Source organism: Dermacentor variabilis, chromosome 11 (assembly GCF_050947875.1).
Source record: "Dermacentor variabilis isolate Ectoservices chromosome 11, ASM5094787v1, whole genome shotgun sequence".
NCBI classification, from domain to species: Eukaryota; Metazoa; Arthropoda; class Arachnida; order Ixodida; family Ixodidae; genus Dermacentor; species Dermacentor variabilis.
Window position 1 is genome coordinate 112,327,434 of NC_134578.1, and position 24,465 is coordinate 112,351,898.

Consider the following 24,465-nt stretch of genomic DNA (forward strand, 5'->3'; position numbering starts at 1 on the left):
GGGGTGCCACGTATTCCAGAGGAGCGGGCAACACGTTCCGATCATGCCTGAAGGGTGCTGCCTGGAGATACATACGGGCTCATGAATACTTTGTTTAGCGCAAGAAGACAGACACAAGAAAGACGACAGGACAAGGCGCTACTCTCAACTGTTGAGAGTAGAGCTGAGAGTAGCGCCTTGTCCTGTCGTCTTTCTTGTGTCTGTCTTTTTGCGCTAAACAAAGTATTCATGGATTCGCACCAACTAGCCCGCAAACGCATTGTGCTGAACTATACTTACGGGCAAAGAGACAAGTTTATGCTAGGGTCGCCTTGTTGGCAGTTTGCATCTCTATAAGCGAAGGCAACTTTGCATTGTTTCTTTAAACACCGGGCAAGTAACCGTGCCAAGTGTTACAGTGAATGCCGCTGACGGTAAATGCGATATGTCTCCGAAAAGAACAGCGCTGCGTTAAGTTCAAAATATTTTCTGAATATATTGAGAAATATATTGACGTCCCTGTATCGTTTAGAGAAAGATCAAGTGTGCATTAACAATCGATACGTGGAAGAGCGTTCCTGCAAAATAGCCACTGTTATCCGAAGAATTTAATAAAACCGCTATTAGATTCGGGTGCAAGAAAAGGGAAGCATATATACGCACAATAAGTAGCGTTAAAATAGCCAAGAATATTCTCCGCCTCATTAAAGCGCTTTAGCATGTCATGCTATCCGAACCAAGGTGTTCAAAATCCAGGGTTTCGATTGCTCGAGAAACGTCAGTAATTTATATCAATTATCCTGTTCACACGTTGCGAATTTGACAGGTCCAAAATAATTTTTGGTAGTAGAGTGCTACAGTCTCAGCACTTTTGTTGCAGGGCTCTGTTGGAAAGAATAAGCAATACGTTATTATCATTAGATTACAATTACAATTACATAAAAAATTAGGCACGCAATTTCTATCAGTGACACGTGCGTGGCTCTGCGATGCGCTGAACATGATCTCGCTAGTCTAGGTTAGAATAGGCGAGCATTTTCGCAATTTGATCTCGGCGAACTCGCAGTGCTACGCAAATGTGTTAGCGTAAGCTGGCCGCTGCGGTAGAAAAGTGAACCTACCGGACACGGTAACACTGTGGCTAAGCAGCATTGCGCTCCTGAGCTCGAGGTCGCGTGATCGATCCTGGTCATGGTGGCCACATTTTCTCGGGGGCAGAATGCTAAGATCGCGGTGCACTTAAATATAGGTGCAGCCCTAAGAAATCCCAGGTAGTCAACACTAAGCCAAAGCTCCCCACTACGACTTGCCTCATAATGAGATTGTGGTCTTTGCACGTAAAACTTCCGAATAATCAAAGTTGAACTTGTCTATTGTGCAAAGAACTTGGTTCCGAGTGCCACTCTTTCCTGCCCAGCCCTTGTTTCACTTTTGTTTTGCGTCCTCTTACACATCAATAACTGCTGCAGTTAAAGCGTGATTGGATAATCGAGCAGCGAGAATGAATCTCGACTGGTTTCCTCGGGAACATTAACTAATTCGTGCTACATAACCAGCAATCAAACAGAAAGAAACGGCCCATTTATTCTGCTTCACCAATTCCGACTACTCACCTTGTTGTCTGCATCTCCACTACTTGCAGCGACAGCGTTGAATTCCACGGTCCGCATCATTTCAGCGCGCAGTTCCACCAGAGCTTGACTCAGTGCCTGCGGTAAAAGTGCAAGCTGCGTTATTTTGTTTCGTGTGCTACAGTCCCACAGGGAGCCTGTTGAAGTCAGCAGGGTGAATCGTGCGGATTATAGTGTGTAGCACTGTATTCATCGCACGTGCGATTGCCGGCAAAAACGTTTGAACTCCAATCCGCCTGAACATGCCAAGGGAATGTTATAATTGGCTGAATAAGCTGCGCGTTCGTAAACTTTTGACGCTGATGAGACATGAGCAGGCAGAATGATTGTGAGGAAGCTAAAGGACTGAGGGGTGGGGGATATACCAAATTAGGAATAAGTAAATGAATCGTTCTGTATTACAAATACAAGGTCCATTAAGGAAATGCAATGCTTTTCATGGTCATTTACCTGGCATGAGAACCACCTTGAAATAGCGTGCAACTGTACGGTACAACAGAAAGAAAGACGGACAGACGGTAGCTGTGCAATTTGGTGACCTAACGAAAACGTCTGCAAAAACTAGAGAAATACAAATGTTAGTAATTTAACTTCAGTTAGGTGCCTGCTCAACAATGGTAACCACAAAAATGTAAATCGTGATTAGCAGCAGATTCTTCGGTGACAATACCTGCAGGCCTCATCTTCCTCTCCTTAGCGCAGGTGGTGGTCATATTCTCACCACATCGAGAACAGTTTCTTTGTTTTACAGGAAACCTTAGTTCGGTACAAACTCCAATGAAGCCTATTCAAATATATGTAGATGCGGAAGTGCTTCTCTGAGATAACGCTAGGACCGATTGGAATGAAATGTGTTGCAGTTGAGTGAGACAGTTGAATTGTGACTGTAGGACGCGGCATTTTGATTTACTTGTGAAGCTTTTTATAAAATTGCCAAATTTTGATTCCAAAATAGAATTACGGTGTTAGGCAATTCGTAGCTCTAAACAAAACACAGATATCGCTATTCTTTAAATTTCATCCGCCAAGACACCTAAAGTAGACCAATTAAGTGTAATAATTTATAGCTTACCTGGATTTCTTACAACGTTGACAAGTGCACTTCAGTAGTCCCATTCACAAATAAGCCATAGATTTCGAAAGAATGTGTAATACATGAATATCGTCTGCTTTGTGTGCATCAATAAATGTAGCTTTAAGAACTATGATATCGTTATTAATTAGCGAGCTACACTGTTGTAAACCTGATATTCTCGCTTCTCAAAATTTTCCAACTTTCAACAAATTAAAAAAAGAAAACAATTGAGAGATTTAATGAATCTGCTTCCAATAGTCACTTGAGTTACACATTTCCTTCTAAATACGCGCGAACGCATGAAATTTATTTTCGTGATTGCCGAAAGAAAAACGATTTCTGCGTTCCCATCTATTTTAGATAGGAGGCACCGAGCGAAAGCTCCCTCTTGAGCAATTCGTTATTTCTAGCTCAATTTTTACCTCAAGAAGACACACTGACCTTGTCTAGGCAAGTAGCAAAGTCCAGTATTGGACCATAAATTTGCTTTGAACCGGCAGACGAACAATATTTTGACGTAGTGTCTCTCTTTTAGTTTTTGTATAAACGCTCTCAGTTTTATTTGGTATCAATTTGTGCAATATGAACAAGAAATAAAGAACAAAAAATACTAAGCCAAGCCTTTTGTATGTCGCCATTTAAACGATTAAAGGCTACACAGACGCCTTGTACGCAATCCAAAAATTGGAGTGAATTAATGCATTAAACAGCATCTATCGCATGGCTCATCAAAGCCAGGCATACGACTGACGGAGTCTTTACGCGGGCTCTGTTAAATGTTGGGGTTCGCTTGAACGGCACTGTGCACCGATCAGAAAATCTTCTCAGTGTGTGCCTTGATTAGGTTTGCCGATGACATGGTGAAATAAGTTTTCAAGCACGCAAGCATGTAATATGCGTCCGTCCGTAACATATTATGCAAAAGTGTACACATTGACAACGGTAGAAAAAAGACGACCCCGGCTCCTAATCATGAGTCTCGTCTATTAAAGGAAATAGGTGTCTACGCTAGAGGGGTTTAATTCGCAAATCTTTTAATCCAGAAGTACTTTTTGCCATTGGCTGGCCACATATGCTCATAATATGTCCAGCATGAACGATTGCGTCACATATTATCTGATGAAGAACTACAGCGTAAGAGCTTTTTGTGAAGGCGTACCCATGTACGCTGGAGCTCGGGTGCGGACGCATCCCGGCACCTCAGAGCTTGGCGTCGTGTATATCGGAGCCTCTGGCACTATCTAGGACATTATCCATCATTCAGAAGCATAAAACACAGTTCTTTCCGATGGATTTCCTTGACTTTGATTTCAGGCAAACGCAAAGTGCAGTTTGGTCATTATATTATGAGCCGTTGTCAGGCAGTCGTTCCACTGATCCCCTCCGCCACGTGATTGGAAGATAGGGACAGGGTAAGTCTATTTAAATATGCTAAACCAACCTCCCAGCAAAATACAAAGCAACATATACAGGGTGCCCTTTGTTTTAGATTCCGTAAATGTGTTACAAATTGCCTGCAGCAGATAGCACCACTACAGTCCTTGAGCTGGGCCAGGTGGACGGTAATTATTATTATTATTATTATTATTATTATTATTATTATTATTATTATTATTATTATTATTATTATTATTATTATTATTATTATTATTTGTTTTGAACTCATATACACATCTACACAGGTAACAGGAAAGGGAAAGCGAGGAGCAGGCTGGCAACTGCCACCGGAAGGGGCACAACGCCTGCCTACACTTCTGAAGGGAGGTGACAGCAACACAGAAATGGAAGATAGGAAGGTGGGGAGAAAAAAGGAAAGAGGAAAGGAGAGCAACAGGACAAATCTAAAGGCCAAAGTAGAACACTGCAACAGGACAAATCTAAAGACTAAAGTAGAACTCTGCAGCCGGAATTAAAGTGACGCCGCGTCGAACAGCCTCCCCAATTATCAACTACATCCATGGCTAGTTCGCTATGCGGCTAATTGTGTTCTCCACGATGAGACGCACAATAAAGCTGAACGTAATCACCGTTTCACGTAATCACCTGCACGTAATCACCTGCACGTAATCACCTGCACGTAATCACCGGTTCACCATATACACTACAAGGTGTTTGAACCCGCCACCTCCCATCTTCGAAGGAAGAAGCGTTAAGGTACAGTACTGATCACACACAGTAGCGCCGGTCACTAAAGGTCACGCTACTACAGAATGTTGAATGTTCATGCTACAAACGTGAACCTAAGTTAGTTAGGTCTATAAAGGTTAGTAGGGCGCGACGGGCCTGATCACGTTTAGATGCACAGCCACTGGGGTATAAACATTCCTCGAGTGTCGCACACCGCAGGCCAAGGAGATGATAGTTTCTCACTAGCGACATGCGCTGCGCACTGAAAGCGGGACACTAAAGTATAAGGTGCTGAAATGTCTCGTAGCAGCCACAAGACGTACACAATGGACTTTCCGCACGCCCTTGTCTGTATAAACGTTCGTGCACGTTCACGCAACCAACCTTCAGCTTGAGCAGTTGTGCTCTAGCGCAACGAGGCAAGCCTCGATCAAGAACACGGGGCGGGAACGTTCCATTTGCGACGCGCTGATCTGGATGCTGCTTGAGTAGGTGGCGACGAATCAGCATACGAGCGTCATCAAGCTTGCACATAATTTCTGGGCAGTCACAGTTGTTATGAACGCAACTTGAAGCGAGCCGATCAGCCTCTTTATTTCCGGCGATTCCTACGTGTGAAGGTATCCATTGAGCAACGAGAGATACCCCACGTGATCTAATTTTGCTCGCAGAGTCATTAATGCTGCGCACGAGTGTACAATCAAGCTCACTGCGTTGTAACCGACTAAGGGCAGCACGGGAGTCCGTAAAGATGACAACCTTCGATGTAATTAACTCCTCTTGCACATATTTCAGTGCAACATTAATCGCTGCTAGTTCCGCAGTTGTTGACGAAGTTGGATGAGGTATTTGAAAGATACGTCGTACTTGAGTTGAAGGGCAGTAAAAAGCTGCAGAGGCGCTTTGACCGTCATTGTGTATAGATGCATCTGTGAAAACTTGAAGATAATCTGGAAACTTTTCGAACAAGTGAGACTGAGCCAATTGAAATATTGCCGAAACAGCCATATCAGACTCTTTGTGCATGTCAGGGATTGTGAGGAAAATGGGAAATACGTGTTTCGTGATACCTTTTGGAGGCGGAGGCGTATCTGAAGCAGCATGTTCAGAAATGGTAGTGATATCCATAAATAATGCCGCCATTTTTCCCATGCGAGATAATGGGCGGTGAATCAGACGATCAAGGAGCGATTGACCATTCGATGCGCGGTGCAGACGCTCAATATGATACAGAGCTCTCTGATCTGCTTGCAGCCTCAGGGGTAACTGATACGCTTCAGTAAGTAATGCAATAGATTGCGCCTCACGAGGTAATCCAAGCATTAGTCGAAGGGCAACGCGATGATCTCGCTCCAGTTGGGCCATCAAACTAGTTGGTATGTTCAAAATTGGTAATGCGTACAGCATGCCTGAGAGTACAGATGACTGGTACACCTGAAGAGCCGTTGTTTGGTCGCAACCAGCACCTCGAGCAGTCAAGGTGATTTGCGTCGTACAGATTTAACGGCAGGACGCCAAGAGATGCGATCATCCACAATTAACCCCAAATAACGGTGTTGTCGCACCCAGTTTATAGGCGTTTCGTCAATATACAGTCGTCTCATTGTTCGACGAGCGCGTTGTTTAGGGTGATATGCTATTGCAGCCGACTTAGCAGGTGATGTGAGCAGGCCAACTTCACCCAAGTACTCCGAAGTAGCTGAGCATGTAATCCGAAGTAGCGTTGAGAGCTCTTTGCAAGCTTGCACGAAGCCGCGGACCAAGGTGCGAAGGGCCGCTTATCCACAGAGCAATGTCATCTGCGTAGACAGCTATGCTTACAGGGAAGTCAGTGTCTCGAGGCAAACGACTTGGAAGCGCGGCGAGTACGGCGTTAAACAAAAGCGGCGATAATACGCTGCCCTGTGGAACACCGCACTTCACATTTCGGTATTGACTAGTTACTCCTCCGACACGCACTTTCATCCGGCGCTCCGATAGAAAATTATGCACAAACTGGAGCAGACGACCCGAAATTCCCGCGGTTGCAAGAGCGGAAATAATCGCCTTATGCGGAAATAAATCGAAAGCTTGCTGTATGTCTAGGAAGATCATGTAGGCGGAATTGCACGAGAAATCACAATACACCTTCTATTATGAAACAAACTTTCACTAATTAAGTTTTCTCCCTTTAACCATAGGGCATAAATTGCAATTTATGAATTGGAGCTGCTGAGCTAGGAAGATGCAAGTCTTTAGCATCGAATAAGTTTTGGTATACTCATTCCCATAGTGTGCAAAGAAACGCATTAGCATTCCAGTCAGTCTTGCCCTTCCGGACAGAAAGCAGCGCATTCATTGAGAAGCAAGTGCAACAGTGTATTCTATCCGCGTTTCACTGCGCATACCTTGGAAACAGTACCATCCTTCAATTGGATAATCATTGCAAGCTCAGCGGCTACAATTTGTAAATTTTAATGTGAACCGTAAATCACTGAGTAAAAAATTGTGAAATTGTTATTAGTCAATTTTGCGGGTCTAGTTTATTGAGCAAGTAATGCTCATTTTTATAATAAATCCATATCAAGGATTATAATAGTGCTAGCAGTCACAAAAAATGTTCAAAAATACCGATAGTCTAAAGAAACGCCTGATATATAAAATACGTGTTTAGGTTAACTTGAATACTAATTATTTACCTGCCTTACAGCGTTCCTGGAACATAACTTACGGTTTAGGAACGTTTAGCGTGGTTCTGGCAAGTTCTAGTCTTGTAAAACTCGGTTTAGTTTTTTCCCATACGACGGAATTTTAACATTTCTTGGATTCGAAAAAGAGATCGTGGCCCTTCAGGTGCGGGATCTTAAAATGAGCCCACTAAATACTCACCCCAAGATCTTGAAAGCTCTTAAATGCTTTCTGAGTTATTGCACTCAGTATATGATGAATGATACTTTTTCTCGTTCGAGTTCTCTAGTTTCCCCGTGAACTGAACCATTCGTTCAATCGTAGGGCGTGACGTCAATGTCTATGACGTAGGGTTTGGCGTGCATCTTGCAACAAGGCTGTACCTGCAAAAGGCATTCCTTTGTGTGAACGCTAGCGCCCAGCAAATACTGTAGCAAATTGCACCGACGTACTCAAGACCTTAGATAGCGCGTCCGATACCGGACAAACGAGCGACGCAGAACAGACACACACATGGCACTAGAAAGTGCAACCGAATCGCTCTATAATAAGCAAGGACGGATCAGGAGATCGTGCAGGTAGGTCTTGCAGTGCCATGTGTGTGTGTGTGTTCGGTATCGCTCCTTCGTCTAGCGTTGGGTGCGCTACGCCTAAGATCTTTAGTATGCCCATGCCAATAATCCCACGTGCAGCCTTGATGTGTGACTGTTGACATAACCGCACGACATTCCCATGACATTACGCGCGAATTATGTGCAATACTGCGGCTTTTAGAGCATCCAAAGTATGGTGATTCGATGCACGCAAGAGAATTCTGTGAAGAAAGCAACAAGTTTCTTCGAGACCCTCGAAGGAACTAAGAATATTATAGAAATTTATTTTCAATTAGTTTTATTGCGTAAATTATTGCTGGTGCAATTTGGTGAGCTGTAATGTTGTTTCTAGTAATTTATTATCGCGGTATTATTTCTGTCGAGACCAATGCTGGTAAGTCATTTCCAGCAGGTTCGAAATATAAATTATGACGCACAGAAGAGAATGTAACAAGGAAAGCTGCAGTGTTATGAAGTGAGCTTACTCATGTAAAGCATGAACAGAACGGCTTCCTCGTACCGGTGCCTGTCTTAGGCCGAGTGACCACGAAAGCAAAGTGCGGCAACACGCAAGTGGACAGCTCACTCGTTGTAGTAGATTGTGACGAGCCTATAGTTGTCCGGCCGCAACAGCGTCTAAGCATTCCAGAGTGCCTGAATGGGCCTACAGGAGAAATGCGCGCCGCAGAACGTAAATGTGATTCACTGCGAAGCAGCCATAGTGAAGCTTTTATTCGAATTCTCGGACACTTTTGAAGAGTGGTTTGGTTGTGGCAATGGGCCCCCTGTGACGCTGCACAGAAAATAGGCCGCTACACCAAGCTTTCTCAAGGCGCGATCAGTGGCGTACACGCTTCGCGATGAGGTGTCAGCAGAAATCAGCTGGCTAGTGCAGGAAGGAGTGCTTTCACCGGTGACAGTTTCCGAGTGTGCTACGCCAGTCGTGCCAGTAGCGAAACGAAACGGTGATATCAAGCTGCGGAGACTTTAAGCTAACCGTGAATCCGGCAGCACATTTAGAGCAGAAGCCGTTGGCGAAGATTGATGACATATTCGCATCTCTGCACGATGGTGAGATGTTCACCACTTTGGATTTACGTCACGCGTGTATTAAACTTCCACTGGACGACGAGGCACGAGAATGACGGTGTTGATCACACACAAAATTGCTTATTCACATACAACCACCTCTCCTTTGGCATCGCGTCGGCTCCAGCATTGTGCCAGCGCCGCATCGAGTCTCCTCTATAAGGCCTGCCTTGGGTCAAGGTGTACTTTGATGACATTATTATAGCCGAAAAGCGAAACGACGATTAAACGCTCCGGCAAGTCTTCGAGCGGCTGCACAATGGAATCAAGTTGAACCCGGAGAAATGGATGTTCAGGGAGAAGCGAGTTTCCTTCTTGGGCTACAAGATCAACGCAACTTGACTGCGCTGTCCCGACAGCATGGAAGGCAGCACCACAGTGCCTGGACCGGAGCCGTTGAGCCAGTTGAAATCATTTTGGGGATTGATCACATACTATGCCAAGTTTTTGACTAACGTTGCAAGCACATTGGATCCACTCTATAGGATACTGCCTAAGGGAGCACGGTGGCAATGGAAAGCCGAACCCTAAAAAGCTTTGCAGGCAGCCAAGCGCACAATGGCGGAAGCAAACTTTTTGTACGCTATGGGCCCCAAAGCCGGTTGCAGCTTGAACGCGACGCGTCGCCGGTTGGGGCCGGCCCGCTGCTGACACACCGAATTTGGAACAGAGACCATCCTATATCTTTTTGTTCAAGAGCACTGACGCCCGCTGAGCAGAATTATTCACTATTGCAGAAGGAACCGTTGGCCTCAGGGTTCGGCGTTACCAGGTTCCGAGATCACTTCTCGGCGAATTGTTTCACTCCGGCAACAAACTACAAGCCGCTGACAGGAGTGTTTCACCCGGAGAAGCCAACTGCGCACATGCCAGCCGCGATAACTCAACAGTGCGCATTGCTACTCTCGGCCTACCAATATGAAATGAGTACCGCCTAGGTTAGCTGAATTCTAACGCTCACGCTTTCACTCGCTTGCCATTGCCGAGCTTGGGACACCGAGGAGGGCAGGATTCCATGGTATACGTGTTCCATAACCGGGGCCTAATAGTTACGACCTTTTTCGCTCAGCAATTAGCGGATTTGAGCAGTACAGACGATACGCTTCGTCAATTCTAGCCCTGGATCACGCGTGGCTGGCCACCACTTACCTAAGGCACAGCCACAGCTTTCGCCATAGTGTCACCTGCGTGACGAGCCCGTGGCCAGTTACAATCTAATCTACTGGGGCTATCGTGTGGTGTTGCCGGAGGCGATGCGATGGTGCACGCTGGAAGAACTGCACGACAGTCACCCCGATAACAGTGCTATAAAACGCACAGCGCTAACGTTTTTTTCGGTATCCCACATAAGATAAGGACATCGAAGTGATGGTCCAAAGTTGCCATCAGTGTATACAATGCTGGTCCATGCCGGGCGCTGAAATTCCGTCTCGATGTCCAGCGAGCAATAAACCATGGTACAGGTTGCACACGCACTTTGCTGGTCCCTTCATTGGCTACCAAGTGTTTGCGTTCGCTGATGCCAGAACGAAGTGGATTGAGACCGTACCTCTGAAGACTGTCACAGCCGATACCACCATTCAAGTACTTCAGGGTACTTTCGCAGGTTTTGGGCTACCGGACTCTTGAGTATCGCATAACGGACTACAATTTTCAAGTGCTATCATGTCCCATTTATTGTAAGGAAGTAAAGTGAAATAGCAGAGAACAGCCCCATACCATCCGTAGTCGAATGCTTTGGCGGAACGAGCCATGCGATCAATAAGAGAAGGGCTTTGAAAGAATCAGCCAGGCACAGAGCAAGACCAACTAGCAAACTTTGTATGCCATTACACAGCAACACCTTTGTAAGGCGGGTAATTTCAGAACTCCTGTTGGGATTCCGTCCCCGAACCAGGCTGACAGCTTTCCTCCCAGACTGATAGGAGACTGAAGACAATCTTTCCAAATTAGTGGCACCAGAAGCAAAAAAACCACAATCACGGTTTTCACTGGGAACGCTTGTGTGGGCGCGCCGGTATGGGGAGGGCCAGAGGTTGTTGTCGGCGACAGTAGTATCTACGACAGGCACATGCATGGTCACAGTGCAAACACCGGAAGGGCCGCAGCGCCAGGTGGACCAACTCCGACCATGGCTCGACACAGAGTCGCCACCTGGCAAGCAGAGCGAACCAATGACGACGAAACTCAGGAGAGTCCTCGACGGGCAGGAGTTCCTCACGGTACGGGCGTACGAGAAGTCAGCTCTTAACTAAGACACCAAAAGCTACCACGACGTTCAAGTCGCCAACGGGAGCCACGAGATTGTCTCACCAATACTAACTTAGGGGGAAGAGATGCAGTGTTATCAAGCGCGGTAATTGATGTATAGCATGAGCAGGACGGCTTGCACATGTCGCATTCTCGCTTATCATGGCCGCTTGAGTGACCGTTTCTGTTGTTTGACTCAAAAATTATGTAACGCCAAGCAATCGACGTTGTTAGGTGGTACCATTACCTGCCAGCTAGGCGGCGCTAATTCAAGAAGGACTAGTAAAATCCTGAAATTGAGATTTCATGCAGAACTCTTCTCCTTTCTCTATATCACCATACGTGGGGCAAATGTAGTGGTTGATTTTTTTATTCTTTTCAAGCGAATATTTGGCTTTATCAATAAAGAACTGAAATGGCACCAGCCAGTCTAATCCTGATTAAGTCTCTATGATCATGAAAAGATCAATGTACGCAACATCTATGCTTCGCTGTTAGCATGATTTAATTTTGACAAACGTCTGTCTGATGACAGTTGGAAAGCGCAGTCGCTTGTATTGTACTAATTCAGATGCTGCGAAATAACTACTCAACCATATTCAACAGTGTCAGTCACACTGAAACTTGGGAGCGCGTAAAAATCATACTTCAGTGCTACAAGTACGCATGTAGGGACTATACAAAGGAGCGACGGTCGCTGTCTTACCTTCAACTGCCTCTCTTTATCGTCCACCTGAGATTTCAGAGTGTGCACTAGGCTTCCCAAGTCTTTCCTCTTGGCAGCTTCTTCGAGCTGGTTGGTGAGTTCAGCCAGTCTCCCTTCGAGTGCGGCGATGCTTGTCTCCCTTTGAGCAATCACGGAATCCTTCTCATCGATAACCTTCTGAAGGGACATCACAGTGTCGCGGAACATTGCAGACGTCTTTCTAGCCTCCTCTTGCTGTCTCTCCCTGTGAAGGTGCACAAGTGAGAACACACGACCGCAGGTTGAGTAACGTGCATGGACCTTGCGTGTCTTAATGGGTATTCAGTAAGGTGCGATATATAAGTATAATTTGACTGCGAATTTAAATACAAATATTGGAGAAACAGGACCTTAGAATATCCAATAAAGTACCATATTATGTTTATACTTGCGAGATAAAACGAAGTATATCGCCTGCGTGGAGGTCGTTTGACAACAGAAACGCTTATGTTGATATTGTTTTCTGGACAACCGTGTAACGCGTTTGATAACTGGACGACAGTCAAACTGAGGAGCTTGTGAATGACAAACAACTTGATTCGCCTACCTGGTACCAGATGAAAATCAGAGCAATTAAACAAGAAATACAAAGCGTCATCGCATGTACGAAGCGTTGTGCTTACTCGTCGCCAGGTTTATTAGTAGATCCCCCCCACTGTACATTAGAATAAATAAACACAACCAAAATCAAATCGGCTTAATGAAATAATGTTTTAGTACGTACGATGTTTGTTTTGTTATGTCCCAAATATACAACTACCAACTAGTTATATCTTTATCCGTCATGGTTTACGCTCTTCCAGACTTCAGACTTTCTGTGTTAAGAATCATTTGGAGAGCCAAGTAGAAACCGCCTCTACACTACCTATTGGGCGGCGCGCAAGAGGCACCTCTGATCATTGTTGCAGTTCAACTTCACAGCACTTGGTGTAGTAATGCTTAAATGTGCGTCACAGTGGGCAATACCTAAAATGTCACTGCACTATGTACAATAAATGAAAACTTGTTTTGATATGTTATAACTTTACCAGCCATGGTATGGCTTTGGGAATTAAAGTCCTAGCAATTGTTTGTGCAGCCATTATATATCTAACTTCGCTTGTTCTTTGGACGAACATTAGTAATACACATTTACGCCATGAGTAATATTTATCTCCTTGAGTGGAGAACCACGTTGATACATTTTACATAATTCCAATGCCATATACTTACCTGTCAAATATAACATCACTTGGAGCACTAGTTGAGTGCGAAACCACTTTAGGCACTCCGCTGCAAAAATAAATGACGCCAAAATTAGAGCAATGTGCTTTTGCCTTTGTCATGTCAACATTTACATCAATACCACTTATTTTTCAGGAATGTCCAAGACGATGAAAAACACCAGCGTGCAATCAATGGTCTAAGCTTGGACGAGTTGCGGAAAGGTGTTCTGGGTATAGTGCCTCAGCAATTTCGCAAATACTGTCTTTTGCAACACTATTCGCAAATTGATTTGAAGGGCAGATTGTTCATAGTTGGAGGGGCTCGCGTTAACGTGTCGTCGGTTGTATCTACAACATTCAACACCATGGATAGAAAGTGCTGAGACGTTATTAAGTTTACAAAGAGGACAGCCATAGATTAGGAGTCTCCAGCCCTGTAACAATGCTACATCGTTTCCATTAACGACAGTTTTAAATCGCTTGATCCACAACGTGGCGCAGTATCTGCGACATTTATATGCGAAGCACCGACTTTTCTTGAACACAACGTTGCACATACAGCTTCACGCGCACACGTATGATAGTCAGAATTAAGGCTTCCACCTACTTCGTCAGCCGGAATGTAAAATATGAGTACTTGTTGCAGTACTAGCTGATTTGTACTCGGCTATGACTTAATAGACGCGAAACGATGTTAGGACACGACAGGACCTAAAACGGAGTTAGTTGCCGTCTTTTTTCCGGTCATTTCTTCACACCGCTCTATGTGTTTTGCACCACTAGCAAGTAGCAACGTAACAATTGCACAAACCTGAAGTTGTAACGGCCTTGGACAAGTTATCAAATACTCGGCTGGTTACACCCACCTGACTACTTTGAGCCTGTGAGCTGTATCGTTAACTATTGCAGTGCTTTTGAAGAACTCCGCTCAGATGGGAAGCTATTAAAGAAGGAGAGACGGCCAGCCAAACGGACGTATTATTCACGCAAAACGCAAGGTAGGCAGAACGCGTGACGATAAGCAACCATCGAACACACCACACTAGCCTGTTTGCGTGGCCACAATACGACTAAGTATCTATGCACTATACCGACCGTAATGTGCAATCTTTCCTTCCCCTGTACCGCACATGAGCTGTTTGTGATGCGGTAAAATAAAGTTTGTATTGCGTGAAACGCGTCCTGCTTACAGAAGACTGTACGTGCACTTAAAGTGCATAGTGGTTGTGTGATGAAATTGGCAATTACTCATGCATATAACGCAGAAATACTGAACTCTGACTTGTGCGCTGTTACTGATTTGTGTTTACTACCTTCTCATCAGCAGTTTTCAAGTAGCGGACAGTTGTTATGCCGATTAGCTAAAATTACGTTCTGCAGTCTAGTCATGGGTACACTTGTTAAGGCCGACCCGAGTCGGAAATACTGTCTCATCTTCAGGAAAATAACAATATGCGCAATGAATGTAAGAACATATATGTCCGGTCTAGTTTGGTGCTCTATGAAGCTGCTATTTTAGCGAGAGAGATAGACAGTACAAAGGGAGTATAAGAGCGCTATCGGTCGAGCTGCATTTGTTCTCTCCTCTTTTTCCGTGCTCTATTAGTGTTTATGCAATGTTAGTGCTTTCTGGACCACAACAGACGGCCTTTGATTTCTTGGTAATCTGAAGGTTACGAGTCTTCTTTTTTTCAAATGTGGCTGTACCTAGGAGGAGAACCGGGTCTTTCTGCAGTGGACGCCGGTATGGTTTGTATCACAGGGGCAGGAACCACTTTCGCTGCCTGTTGGAGAAGTATGCGGACGGCTTCCCTGTGCGCCTCGTCCAGGGCACGGAGTTGATCCAGCTGCACCAGATAGAACACAATGGAAGCAGATAAACAGAAACTCGGAAATAATTTATATCCGCAGGCGTGGATAATTGGATGACTCAGTAACTGTCGAGTTCGATGGAGCACGGAAATTTAGGAAAATAAAAGAAATGCGGAGAGTGAAAGAGCACTCAACTGCAACTGGACCTCACCACCACGGAAAGTCAAAACCACTTAAACAGGCTGTACTGTTTGAATGAGCGACCCTACATATACAGGGTGGTTTGTTTAACTGCACCAAATTTTTTAAATTAGAAAAATATAAATCACGGCAGCGTTATGTTTACGCTTCGAGTGTACTGAGTGGCAGCCTTTAGATACAGTGCAATTTCCGGAATTACGTGCGTAGTTAGCGAAGTTACGGTAATGAACTTTCTAATGATCAACAATAGGTGGCTACAGCAAATGAGTACTTTGAATCCCGGCCTCTACACTACCTATCCCAAGGATCTAATTTCGAATAGCAGATTTCATGTGGAAGATTGCGAACAATTCGTTCCCTTTGGCAGGCTCCTGTAAACCGAAACTGGCTGGAAAAAAAGCGTCTGTGTGGTCGACGTCGCCGCCCCCACGCCTTTCGTCACACCTGTGAGGTCACCGCCGGTCCCACCCGCGAGCACCTTGCTTTATCTCCCTGCTGTGTGCGGCGCTCCCCTAGAGCTTAGACGCCGGAAGTCCACCAAATTTACTTCGACATTCGGTTGGGCGCCTCGTGTCCACTTTCACCGACGAAACGCCGTTGCAGGGGTCCAAGGGAACGACGAAGTAAATTTAGCAGACCACCGACATGGAAGCGCTAGGCCAACGCCACAGACAGCAAGGAGACAATGCAAGCGGCTCGCGGGGCCGGACCGGTGGTAACGTCGGAGACGTGACGAATGGGGGGGGGGGGGGGGGGGGGTGATTTAACTTACATGGTCGGACGAACAATTTGCGAAAGGATAGTGCCCATACGTTAGCAATAGGGGTATTTCGGTTTAACTTGTTAGTCATTGTTGACACCAGGGTACTTATACTACGTAAATACTTCATCAGGGGTTGAGCAGCAAAGTTGTAGTGGTATTATAAGCTGCTAATTTTACATGGTATTTTCATGAAAACAATTTTTTTCTACATTTACTTACATGTCCCATTTAGTATATTGGTCAGAAATATTATTTGCGTTGGAACTAGGTAGCAGTTGAACACCCCGGTACTTACTGTTCTAAACAAACCCCAATCATCCGGGAAAAGATTGTAAATCTCGACCGTTTCCGTCATTTCGTTAACACTATCATTTATGTAAACGAGGAATAGCCAGGGACCAAGGACGCTGCTTTGGGGTACATCAGAAGGCAGAGGAAGCGAGGAGAAAGAGTAGCCATCGAGAAACACAAGCTGACTTCTGTCAGTAAGGGAAACATTTAACACGTTAATTATGAAAGCAGGCAGACCAAGGCATTCAAGCTTAAAAAGAAGTTTAGTATGCGAAACAAGATTAGAAGCATACGTGATAAGCTTGCGCGGACTTATCTTAGAATCTTGAGAAAACTGACGACAAAAGGTATTTGCGTTTCAGTTAAATATTTCTTCCTAAAGCCGTGTTCAAATGAAGTTAACAAGCAGATGTTAAAGCTGCGATATACTTAGCAATCATATGTTCCAAGATGTTGCAGCACGACGATGTTAATTAAATTGGGCAATAATTGTTAAGCAGGAAAGTGTCACCTTTCTTGAACACAGGCACTCCACGTGCTCTTCGCCAATCGTTAGGTATACAAGCTTAGGAAATCGACACACGGAAAATAACAGCTCAAAACATCGACAGAATTTCCGCACAGAGGTGAAGCTACGTGTTAGGTATGGGATGAAGTCGAGGTGCCGCCCTCAATTTTAGCTCAAGAAGCATACAAAGAACACCAGCAAATGAAACAGTGTCACGCCCACTGTGCTCAGACGCAACACTACAACGTGCGTGTTCGTCTGAACGTAAAAACCTACTATGGAAAAAAACCGTTTTGAAAAGATCATTTATGCTTTGCACGCAGAGATTAGAATGCCGTCATATATAATTTTATCAATTCCTTTTTTTTATTTTCCATTAGAAACTTTCCAAATTTATCTGGCTCAGACAGCCTATGACACAGAAATACAGCCTCTCAGACATTAAGCAGAAGTTCACAGCATAGAATTATCGTTACAGCCTTCCACAGTCGCATACGCTCAGTACAATTATGCACCAAGACTAGAATGCACTATGAGATGAATAATCAGAGCGCGCCACAAAAATATAAGCACGCGCCAACATCTGCTATCAGTTGTGCGTCGGCTTGAGCGGCGCGGACACACATAATTCTCTTCGTAAGACTGCTGCCTTCCTATCGTAGAAATTTCTTGTTACGTCGGCAGCTGCGAAGGCTCTTGAGCTTTTGTGTATCGACTTAGGCTCACTATTGGCGCATGTGCTGACGTTCGTAAAACTGCTATCACTACACACACGCCTTTTTTCGACTACAGCGCTCGGCTGTGCAGCGGTGGACCTCGCAACCTGGCTGAACTTACGAACAGTATAGTTTCGTGAATACGCATGTTCGCATGATTCTTCTTAGGCAAAAGTTTGTTCATAAGTTTGGTTAATAGTTGATTCTTGGCCCAGATACTTCCCTGTCGCAAGATTTCGCGCAACTAGCGTCGGAGGCGCAGCGCGTGTGGGTGACATGTTTAGCACAGTCGACCGTGCAAAGGCCGCGTGCCTGGCTTTTGCCGGGAAAGCTGTCGCTCGAAGCCGCCAATGAGCGTCCGGCGCAATCGCGCCGCGAAATCTCGCGAACCGGAACTTACCTCGGGAAGTCGTCGTACGAGAATACCCCTTGCCAAGGTGATAGTTAAGCTTTAGATAGACCCGCCCTGGTTGTTCAGTGGCTATGGTGTTAGGCTGCTGAACCCGAGGTCGCGGGATCGAATCCCGGCCACGGCGGCCACATTTCGATGGGGGAGAAATGCGAAAAGACCCGTGTACTTAGATTTAGGTGCACGTTAAAGAACCCCAGGTGGTCTAAATCTCCGGAGTCCTCCACTACGGCGTGCCTCATAATCAGAAAGTGGTTTTAGAACGTAAAACCCCATAATTTGTTTTTTTAAAGCTTTAGATTTATTGCAATTCAGCTTAGTTCATGTTGGATGAACGTGAATTATGAAAGCTATCAGTGACTTCTTTATTTCCAAGTACCACATTACCTGGTCCTGAAAATGTCGCGGCTTGTCGTGGATGGCGTCGCCATCTTGTTCTGGCTGTTCCCGGGCGGCCGCGCTGTCCAGCAGTTTTGCACGTAAGACGTGCGCCTCCGCTGACAGCTTCTGGCTCTGCTGCTGCATCTCGTCGCGTAGGGTGGCGACGCAGGCACGGTATCGTTCTATGGTGGCTTCTTTCTGCCGCATCAGTGCCTGCATTCCGTACACGGACCAAGCAATAAAAGAGTTCTGCGAAGAAAATATTCTTCGAAGATCTCTAAAAATACCTAGTGTAGTCCCTAAGGAAATTGTGGGTATCGGTGCAACGAGAAAAATTTGATCTGGCGCGAGAACGCAGGAGGAATAACCATTCTGGCTGTAACAACAATGGAGGAATACATCGCGCAGCAATACGATGGGCGAGTTTGCAGCGCAAATGTTCACAAAAGAAAAATAAAAGACATCAAATAGCCACTCGCAGTCGCCTTTCGGGGAAGGCGTGGCCCAATTTCGGAAGCACTTTAACTTCTTTATTACCAAAGCAGGTGCCTCACCTATTAGTGCACCAAGTAAAGCAATGACCAAGTAGCCTTTATCTTACCAAGCTACACATGCAACGCAATAAGCGCACTGCTTTTTTGAAATGTTTTGCAATCATTGGACACGATGTGACAGTAGATTTCTTCAGCAGATTTCTAACAATCTTCCATCATAAGCACTCTTGCATCATGATAATTAGGTTAACTATAACTCTAAACAAGGCACGTGTACTTAAATTAGCCCTTTTTCGACATGCGAACAAGGTTACCGTTGACGTCCTCATACACCATTGGCTAGCACTTAAGCCTTGTCACTGCATTAACCAACTTTCATTCGCTGCATCGTCTGCGTCACTCCCGGAGAGTTACCAAGGTCCAACGACTTGCAAACTGGCTTTACGCCCTTCGTGGACGAGAGTTGCGCCATAGATCTATTTTTATGTGACCGACTGTGCGCTTTATTTCTTCACCAGCAAACTTCCAGTTGAGGTCTACCAAGAGCGTTGTCCCTCCTGTTCTTGCGTTTGCATTCTTGCAGGCACTCCTTAAGCGCATTGAATAGAAAACTCGCTTTCTAGAATTTCCGCTTTCGCCCCTGAAAGCCCCACGACGTGCCGTGCAGCAGTCGAATTAGCGTAAGAGTCGACACAACAAACTTGGAAATGCGGCTTGTTGTGGAGCGACTGGGCATGGTTCGCACTTCATTGACCCGATCGCTACCCAGTCAACCGCAAACTCAGAATGCATAAATTGTCCGGAGACACGGCTAGAAGTCCTTCCTAATTTGTAGGAACTCAGAAAAAAAAAGCAAAGCCTCGTACGACAAATTAAACTATTACGCTGCGATTGCCAGCGTCACCTTTTCGTTCCTGCTAATAATAGAGACAGCTGCAGCGTATTTGCGGTAAAGAAAGGCCAGGCGCGTCATTGTTGTGCTTGTCACTCAGTATAAGAATGGAACTTGGTAAACGCGCTGATTTATTCACTCCTGTACTCATAGAAAAGCAGGTCGCTGGTGCTAAACTTCCATACAACCTTAATCCCAGCCTTTCTGCGAATAAAATAGGTAAAATTGTTCTACGCCCGCTGATCGCCTTCGTCCGAGACACCGAATCGATGAACGTCTGGTGAAATACACGGGCTAATAATGAGAGAGATCTTCAGGCGGAAAAGTTACCGGTCAGGTAGGGCCGGATAACTCCGCCTCTTCCAACGCTACCACAACCGCGGCTTAATTTCCTCTTTGTTTTCAATTTGTGCAACTAAATTCGCGCGAAGAAGGCGACGAGTGGCAATGCTTTGTCGCTGTAGAAGGTGTAAGACAGTATGCAAACCACAAACATTTTTATGCTGTTCAACAGCTTATCGCGTCGCTCTACAAACCGGGGTTTGATGCAACTTTAATTGACTATATCGCAGAAGAACTTCCCCAAATGCGGCACAAAAAAGAGAAAAGGTTGGTAACGATGGACGGAGGAAATATTGTGTTGCAGAAGAGCTGCTCATGACAGATTGCACAAGGCCGCCTTCGGTGCAAGCTTAAACGTACCTGCAATGAGTTGACTGTCAACATTGCCACGCGCAAAGATTTCTTGAGCTTCTTCTTGTCCCAAGGTACAGCCTCCTCTGCAGCCACTCGGTGCAGTGCTTGCTTCAACTCTTGGATGATTGTATCTTTGACACGGAGGGAGTTGGCGGAGATCTGCAGGTTGCGGTGCTGCTCATCGAGCTTCTGCAAGAACCATTAAAAACAAAAAACAAAAACAAATTGGCCTACTTTGTTGTGAGGGTGACTCACTGTACCAAAAAGGTGAACTGTGCGAGTCGGTGAAGATACATAACCCTCAAAGATCTGAAACACAAGAGGGCGTAAAAAGGAACAATAGATAAATGAAGAAAAAAAAACGGAAAAAGCGCGCGTTCCGTCCTCATCAGCCATCTTATTCCTTTTCGTGCGTTATTAGCCGTACCTCGCTGTGACTAGTGATCATAAAAACTGCACGCTAACATAGCATGTTTTAAATTGTCTCTCCCGGTGCCGAGCACATTCCATGTGGTTTAGCTTTAGGCCTGATTCACAGAGCCGTCATCCCCCCGTACCACCACGGTACGGGCTTCGACTCAGAAGAGAGCCTTTCTTCATTGCTTTCTTCTAAAAAAAGCCGCACTTCTTCGTGAATGGCGAAGCATCGATTGCTATAAGAAATTATTATACAGCTGAATGAAGCAAGAATAGTGTTTTCTTGGCCGTATCAACTGGTAAACATTTCCGTACAAACTAAATTAACAAGCACGCTGTCACGCACACACAGGCAAATATAAGCACACTGCACTCGATGATCGCGGACACCCGCTTTCAAAACGTTGGAGCAAGGGCGACAGTAGCAGCGAGCGAATTAACGTTCGTGCTGCCGCTCGCATCAGCATGAACTAAAAAAAATACAGCGCGTGGTGAACTCTGACGTCGCAGATGGCTTTCAAGATAGAGCGCCCGGGCGGGCTAGCCGGCCACGCCCCACAGAGTAGAACACCCCCTGCCTCCCTTCCCTGCCAAATGCGGACCCTTTTCCCCACCGAAATGGCTTTGAAGATACAGCGGCAGGGCGGAGGGGCCGCCCTCAGGAAAACACGACCCCCTCCCCCGGAGCCCTGTGCGCGACGAAAGACGGCGCGCTTCCTCTATGCTTTCCTACTTTTCGTGGTCAAGAAGATCAGCGGTCGCCGGCTCACCATCGTATGCTTTCACACGCGCATGAAGGATATGGCGCTCGCGACGATTATCGCCCTTGGACTTTATGCGGAACCTCACGGCCGCACCGACGGCAGAAATGCACTTGGAGTGTCCATATAATCGCTATCGCAATAAACATTTCCGTGGGACAATGTAAGTGTCTGCTACGCATTGTTAATATATCGGAGAGCACAAGAACACGTATTGTCGGTCTGTCTAGCACGGTGTGTTGTCGTATTTAACATCCTTTCTATTCTAGGCGACCAGGGACAGCTTCGGGCAGCAGTTTGTGCAGACGGTGGGTGTTTCTAGCTGTAGGGGTTGCGGCTGTATCTAAATATTTTGAGCGATGGCGGAAACATCTGAGCGACAGTGCACGTACCCTGCACCTCCACCGGTTATGACGCGAGAGAAGTATAAATACACAGCCGAGGTCGACGTCATTGTGGGGAACAGCCCAAAGAGTTCTCTTCCTCTTCCACGCAAGCGCCTACATATGAGCGCGGAAGCATCAGGCCCGATAGCATGTGACAACAGGTTAACAGCTCATAGGTAACTAAATCAGCACGACCTCTGAAAAGGAAGCTTTATCTCGGGCCCCAGCCGCCTACTTTCTTCTGGGATAACTCCTTAGCAGAGTTTAATAAATTTTGTTGGACTGTTGGAAATATAATGTTAACTTACGTCTGATTTTCGTAGACCAATAGTCAAAAATTCGTGTGAGAAAAATAGAGGCAACAAGATTACAAATTTGTAACGCTGCACGAAAAAAAACAGGTATCGCAGTTCTGTGAACTGCGACCATTAGAACGTCCAAAGCAGACAAATGTGATATAATAATTTATATTTTACGTAAGTTTGCTGCAATGTTTACGATAATTTTGCCATAGTGCTAGTAAATGTTAGTGGTGTACTTAAGAATCATGTATAATATACAAATTTTCCGTGCTTTAGATGTACTATTAGAAGCAACTGATAGAATTTATTTCGTTCTTGTTTTGCAGAGATATAAAAGGGTAAATTGATAGTTTCCTTTCCTGAAAGTTTGCGTTTTTCAACCGTTCTGATTAACACAATCAATGACCTAAACAAACATTCCAATCCAGCAGTAACTAGATTTTAGTACTTACTTTTAATTGCAACAAACTTTGTTAAATTTGGCGCAGTGGTTGCCGAGAAAAACCATTTTCCTTGTTCGCGTGCTTAGATAGGAGCCCCCGAGCTAAAGCTTCCTCTAAATGCAATAAAACAGCTGATCCAGAGTTTTCTTTGATTTCCTTGAAATCACTTGACTCCTACATTCGTTATGTGGTACTAGCAGCTTGTTCCTTCTTGGCCGATCCTTCACACTGACACCAATGTGACACAAGATGCACAAAATACTTCAATAAAAAATAGAAATAGGGTCGCACGTCTTTTTTGCTCCCTCCTACCATCAAAAACCATAAACTTCGCCTCCGTCCTTGTGGCACCTGTGCGCAGACATCTCACGCTTGGCAAGTGAATGATTTGGTATTCGCATTTCGGAATAGCTTGCGAGAAGTTTAGTGCATAAACATAAACATTCCGTGAATTTAAGGTCATGATCTCCGCGGTGTATAACATAAAAGAATAGGAGGCTGCAAGTTACATGGAATGAAAGTAGCACAATTGTGCGCATGACCCTCAGTTGTGTGCTGCATAATTCTCATCGCTTCAATAAAGCTTCGCGTTCACATAGATTTCAACATGTGCGAATTGGGTATGCATTACGCTTTAATGTTGAAATATTCGGCATATTTTTTCTTTCCCGCTACTTTACAGAACCGGCAAAAAGAATTACTAAAGAATACATTGTTGCGCCAAAAAAGGAAAATAAAGACTTGGGAAGGAAGAGTACGAAAAGACAGATTGAGCGTTGAGATCTAAAGAATACATTGTTGCGCCAAAAAAGGAAAATAAAGACTTGGGAAGGAAGAGTACGAAGCGCTCAATCTCTCTTTTCATACTCTTCGTTCCCAAGTCTTTATTTTCCTTTTTTGGCGCTACAATGTATTCTTTAGATCCCACCCAACTCGCCCAGCAACAAGTTCACTCAAAAAGAATTACCTGCCGCACATGTGCACACCGTCACAGACAGGAATAAGCTGGCGCCAACCAAAGCACGGAAACTTCTGAATATACCGATTCCCTGACGTCCTCGACTACGGGTCTCTTGCCTTGGAACCCTATCCCATGCTTGGTATACTAGGCTCTATACACAGTGGGCATAGTACCTTCTGCAGATGCTTTGCGTTTTGCCTGGAAGTGATGAGCTCCTCCGTCTGCGCTCTAAGGGTGTTGGTCAAGGCACTGCAATTCTTGCATGAGGGCGAGTCCTGGAACAGGAAGCGAACATATATTTGCAGGCACTTTGATGCACACGTTGGCTGGTAGTGCGCTACAAAGAAAGCTGTCGATTTTACACCAAAAAAGCAAGATACGCATTGTTAAGATTGACGTCCAACGACTTTCCGAAAATAAAGTGGTGCGAATGCCGCGGTGCGCCCACAGCGAGTCTTTATATTATGTAGGAAGGCACGCCGCAGAAGCACGGAAATTTGCAGATATAAAAAATTGAGATTATGGATTTGTTTTCTTAAGCATCTCGTGAACAAGGATGCCCGCTAGCTTTGGCTAGCGGGTACGGAACCGCGGGGGCTATTTCGCTAGCTGAAAATTATTGGCAACACAGGTGTTTCAAGTCACTGCTGCGTCCTTGCGGCGTGTAAGAA

General features: G+C 45.3%; 1 protein-coding gene across 1 annotated transcript in view; it reads right to left on the bottom strand.

Moving 5' to 3' along the window:
* Nucleotides 1–833: 833 nt before the first annotated feature.
* Nucleotides 834–24,465, bottom strand: part of LOC142563432 (uncharacterized) — a 71,102-nt gene continuing 47,470 nt past the window's right edge. Inside the window, exons 10-17 of the mRNA XM_075673987.1 lie at nt 23,968–24,069; nt 20,531–20,713; nt 18,449–18,655; nt 15,069–15,208; nt 13,369–13,428; nt 12,118–12,361; nt 1,593–1,688; nt 834–863 (exon numbers count right to left, since the gene is read on the bottom strand). Coding sequence (XP_075530102.1) covers nt 834–863; nt 1,593–1,688; nt 12,118–12,361; nt 13,369–13,428; nt 15,069–15,208; nt 18,449–18,655; nt 20,531–20,713; nt 23,968–24,069 — 1,062 coding nt within the window. The remainder of the gene's footprint in view (nt 864–1,592; nt 1,689–12,117; nt 12,362–13,368; nt 13,429–15,068; nt 15,209–18,448; nt 18,656–20,530; nt 20,714–23,967; nt 24,070–24,465) is intronic.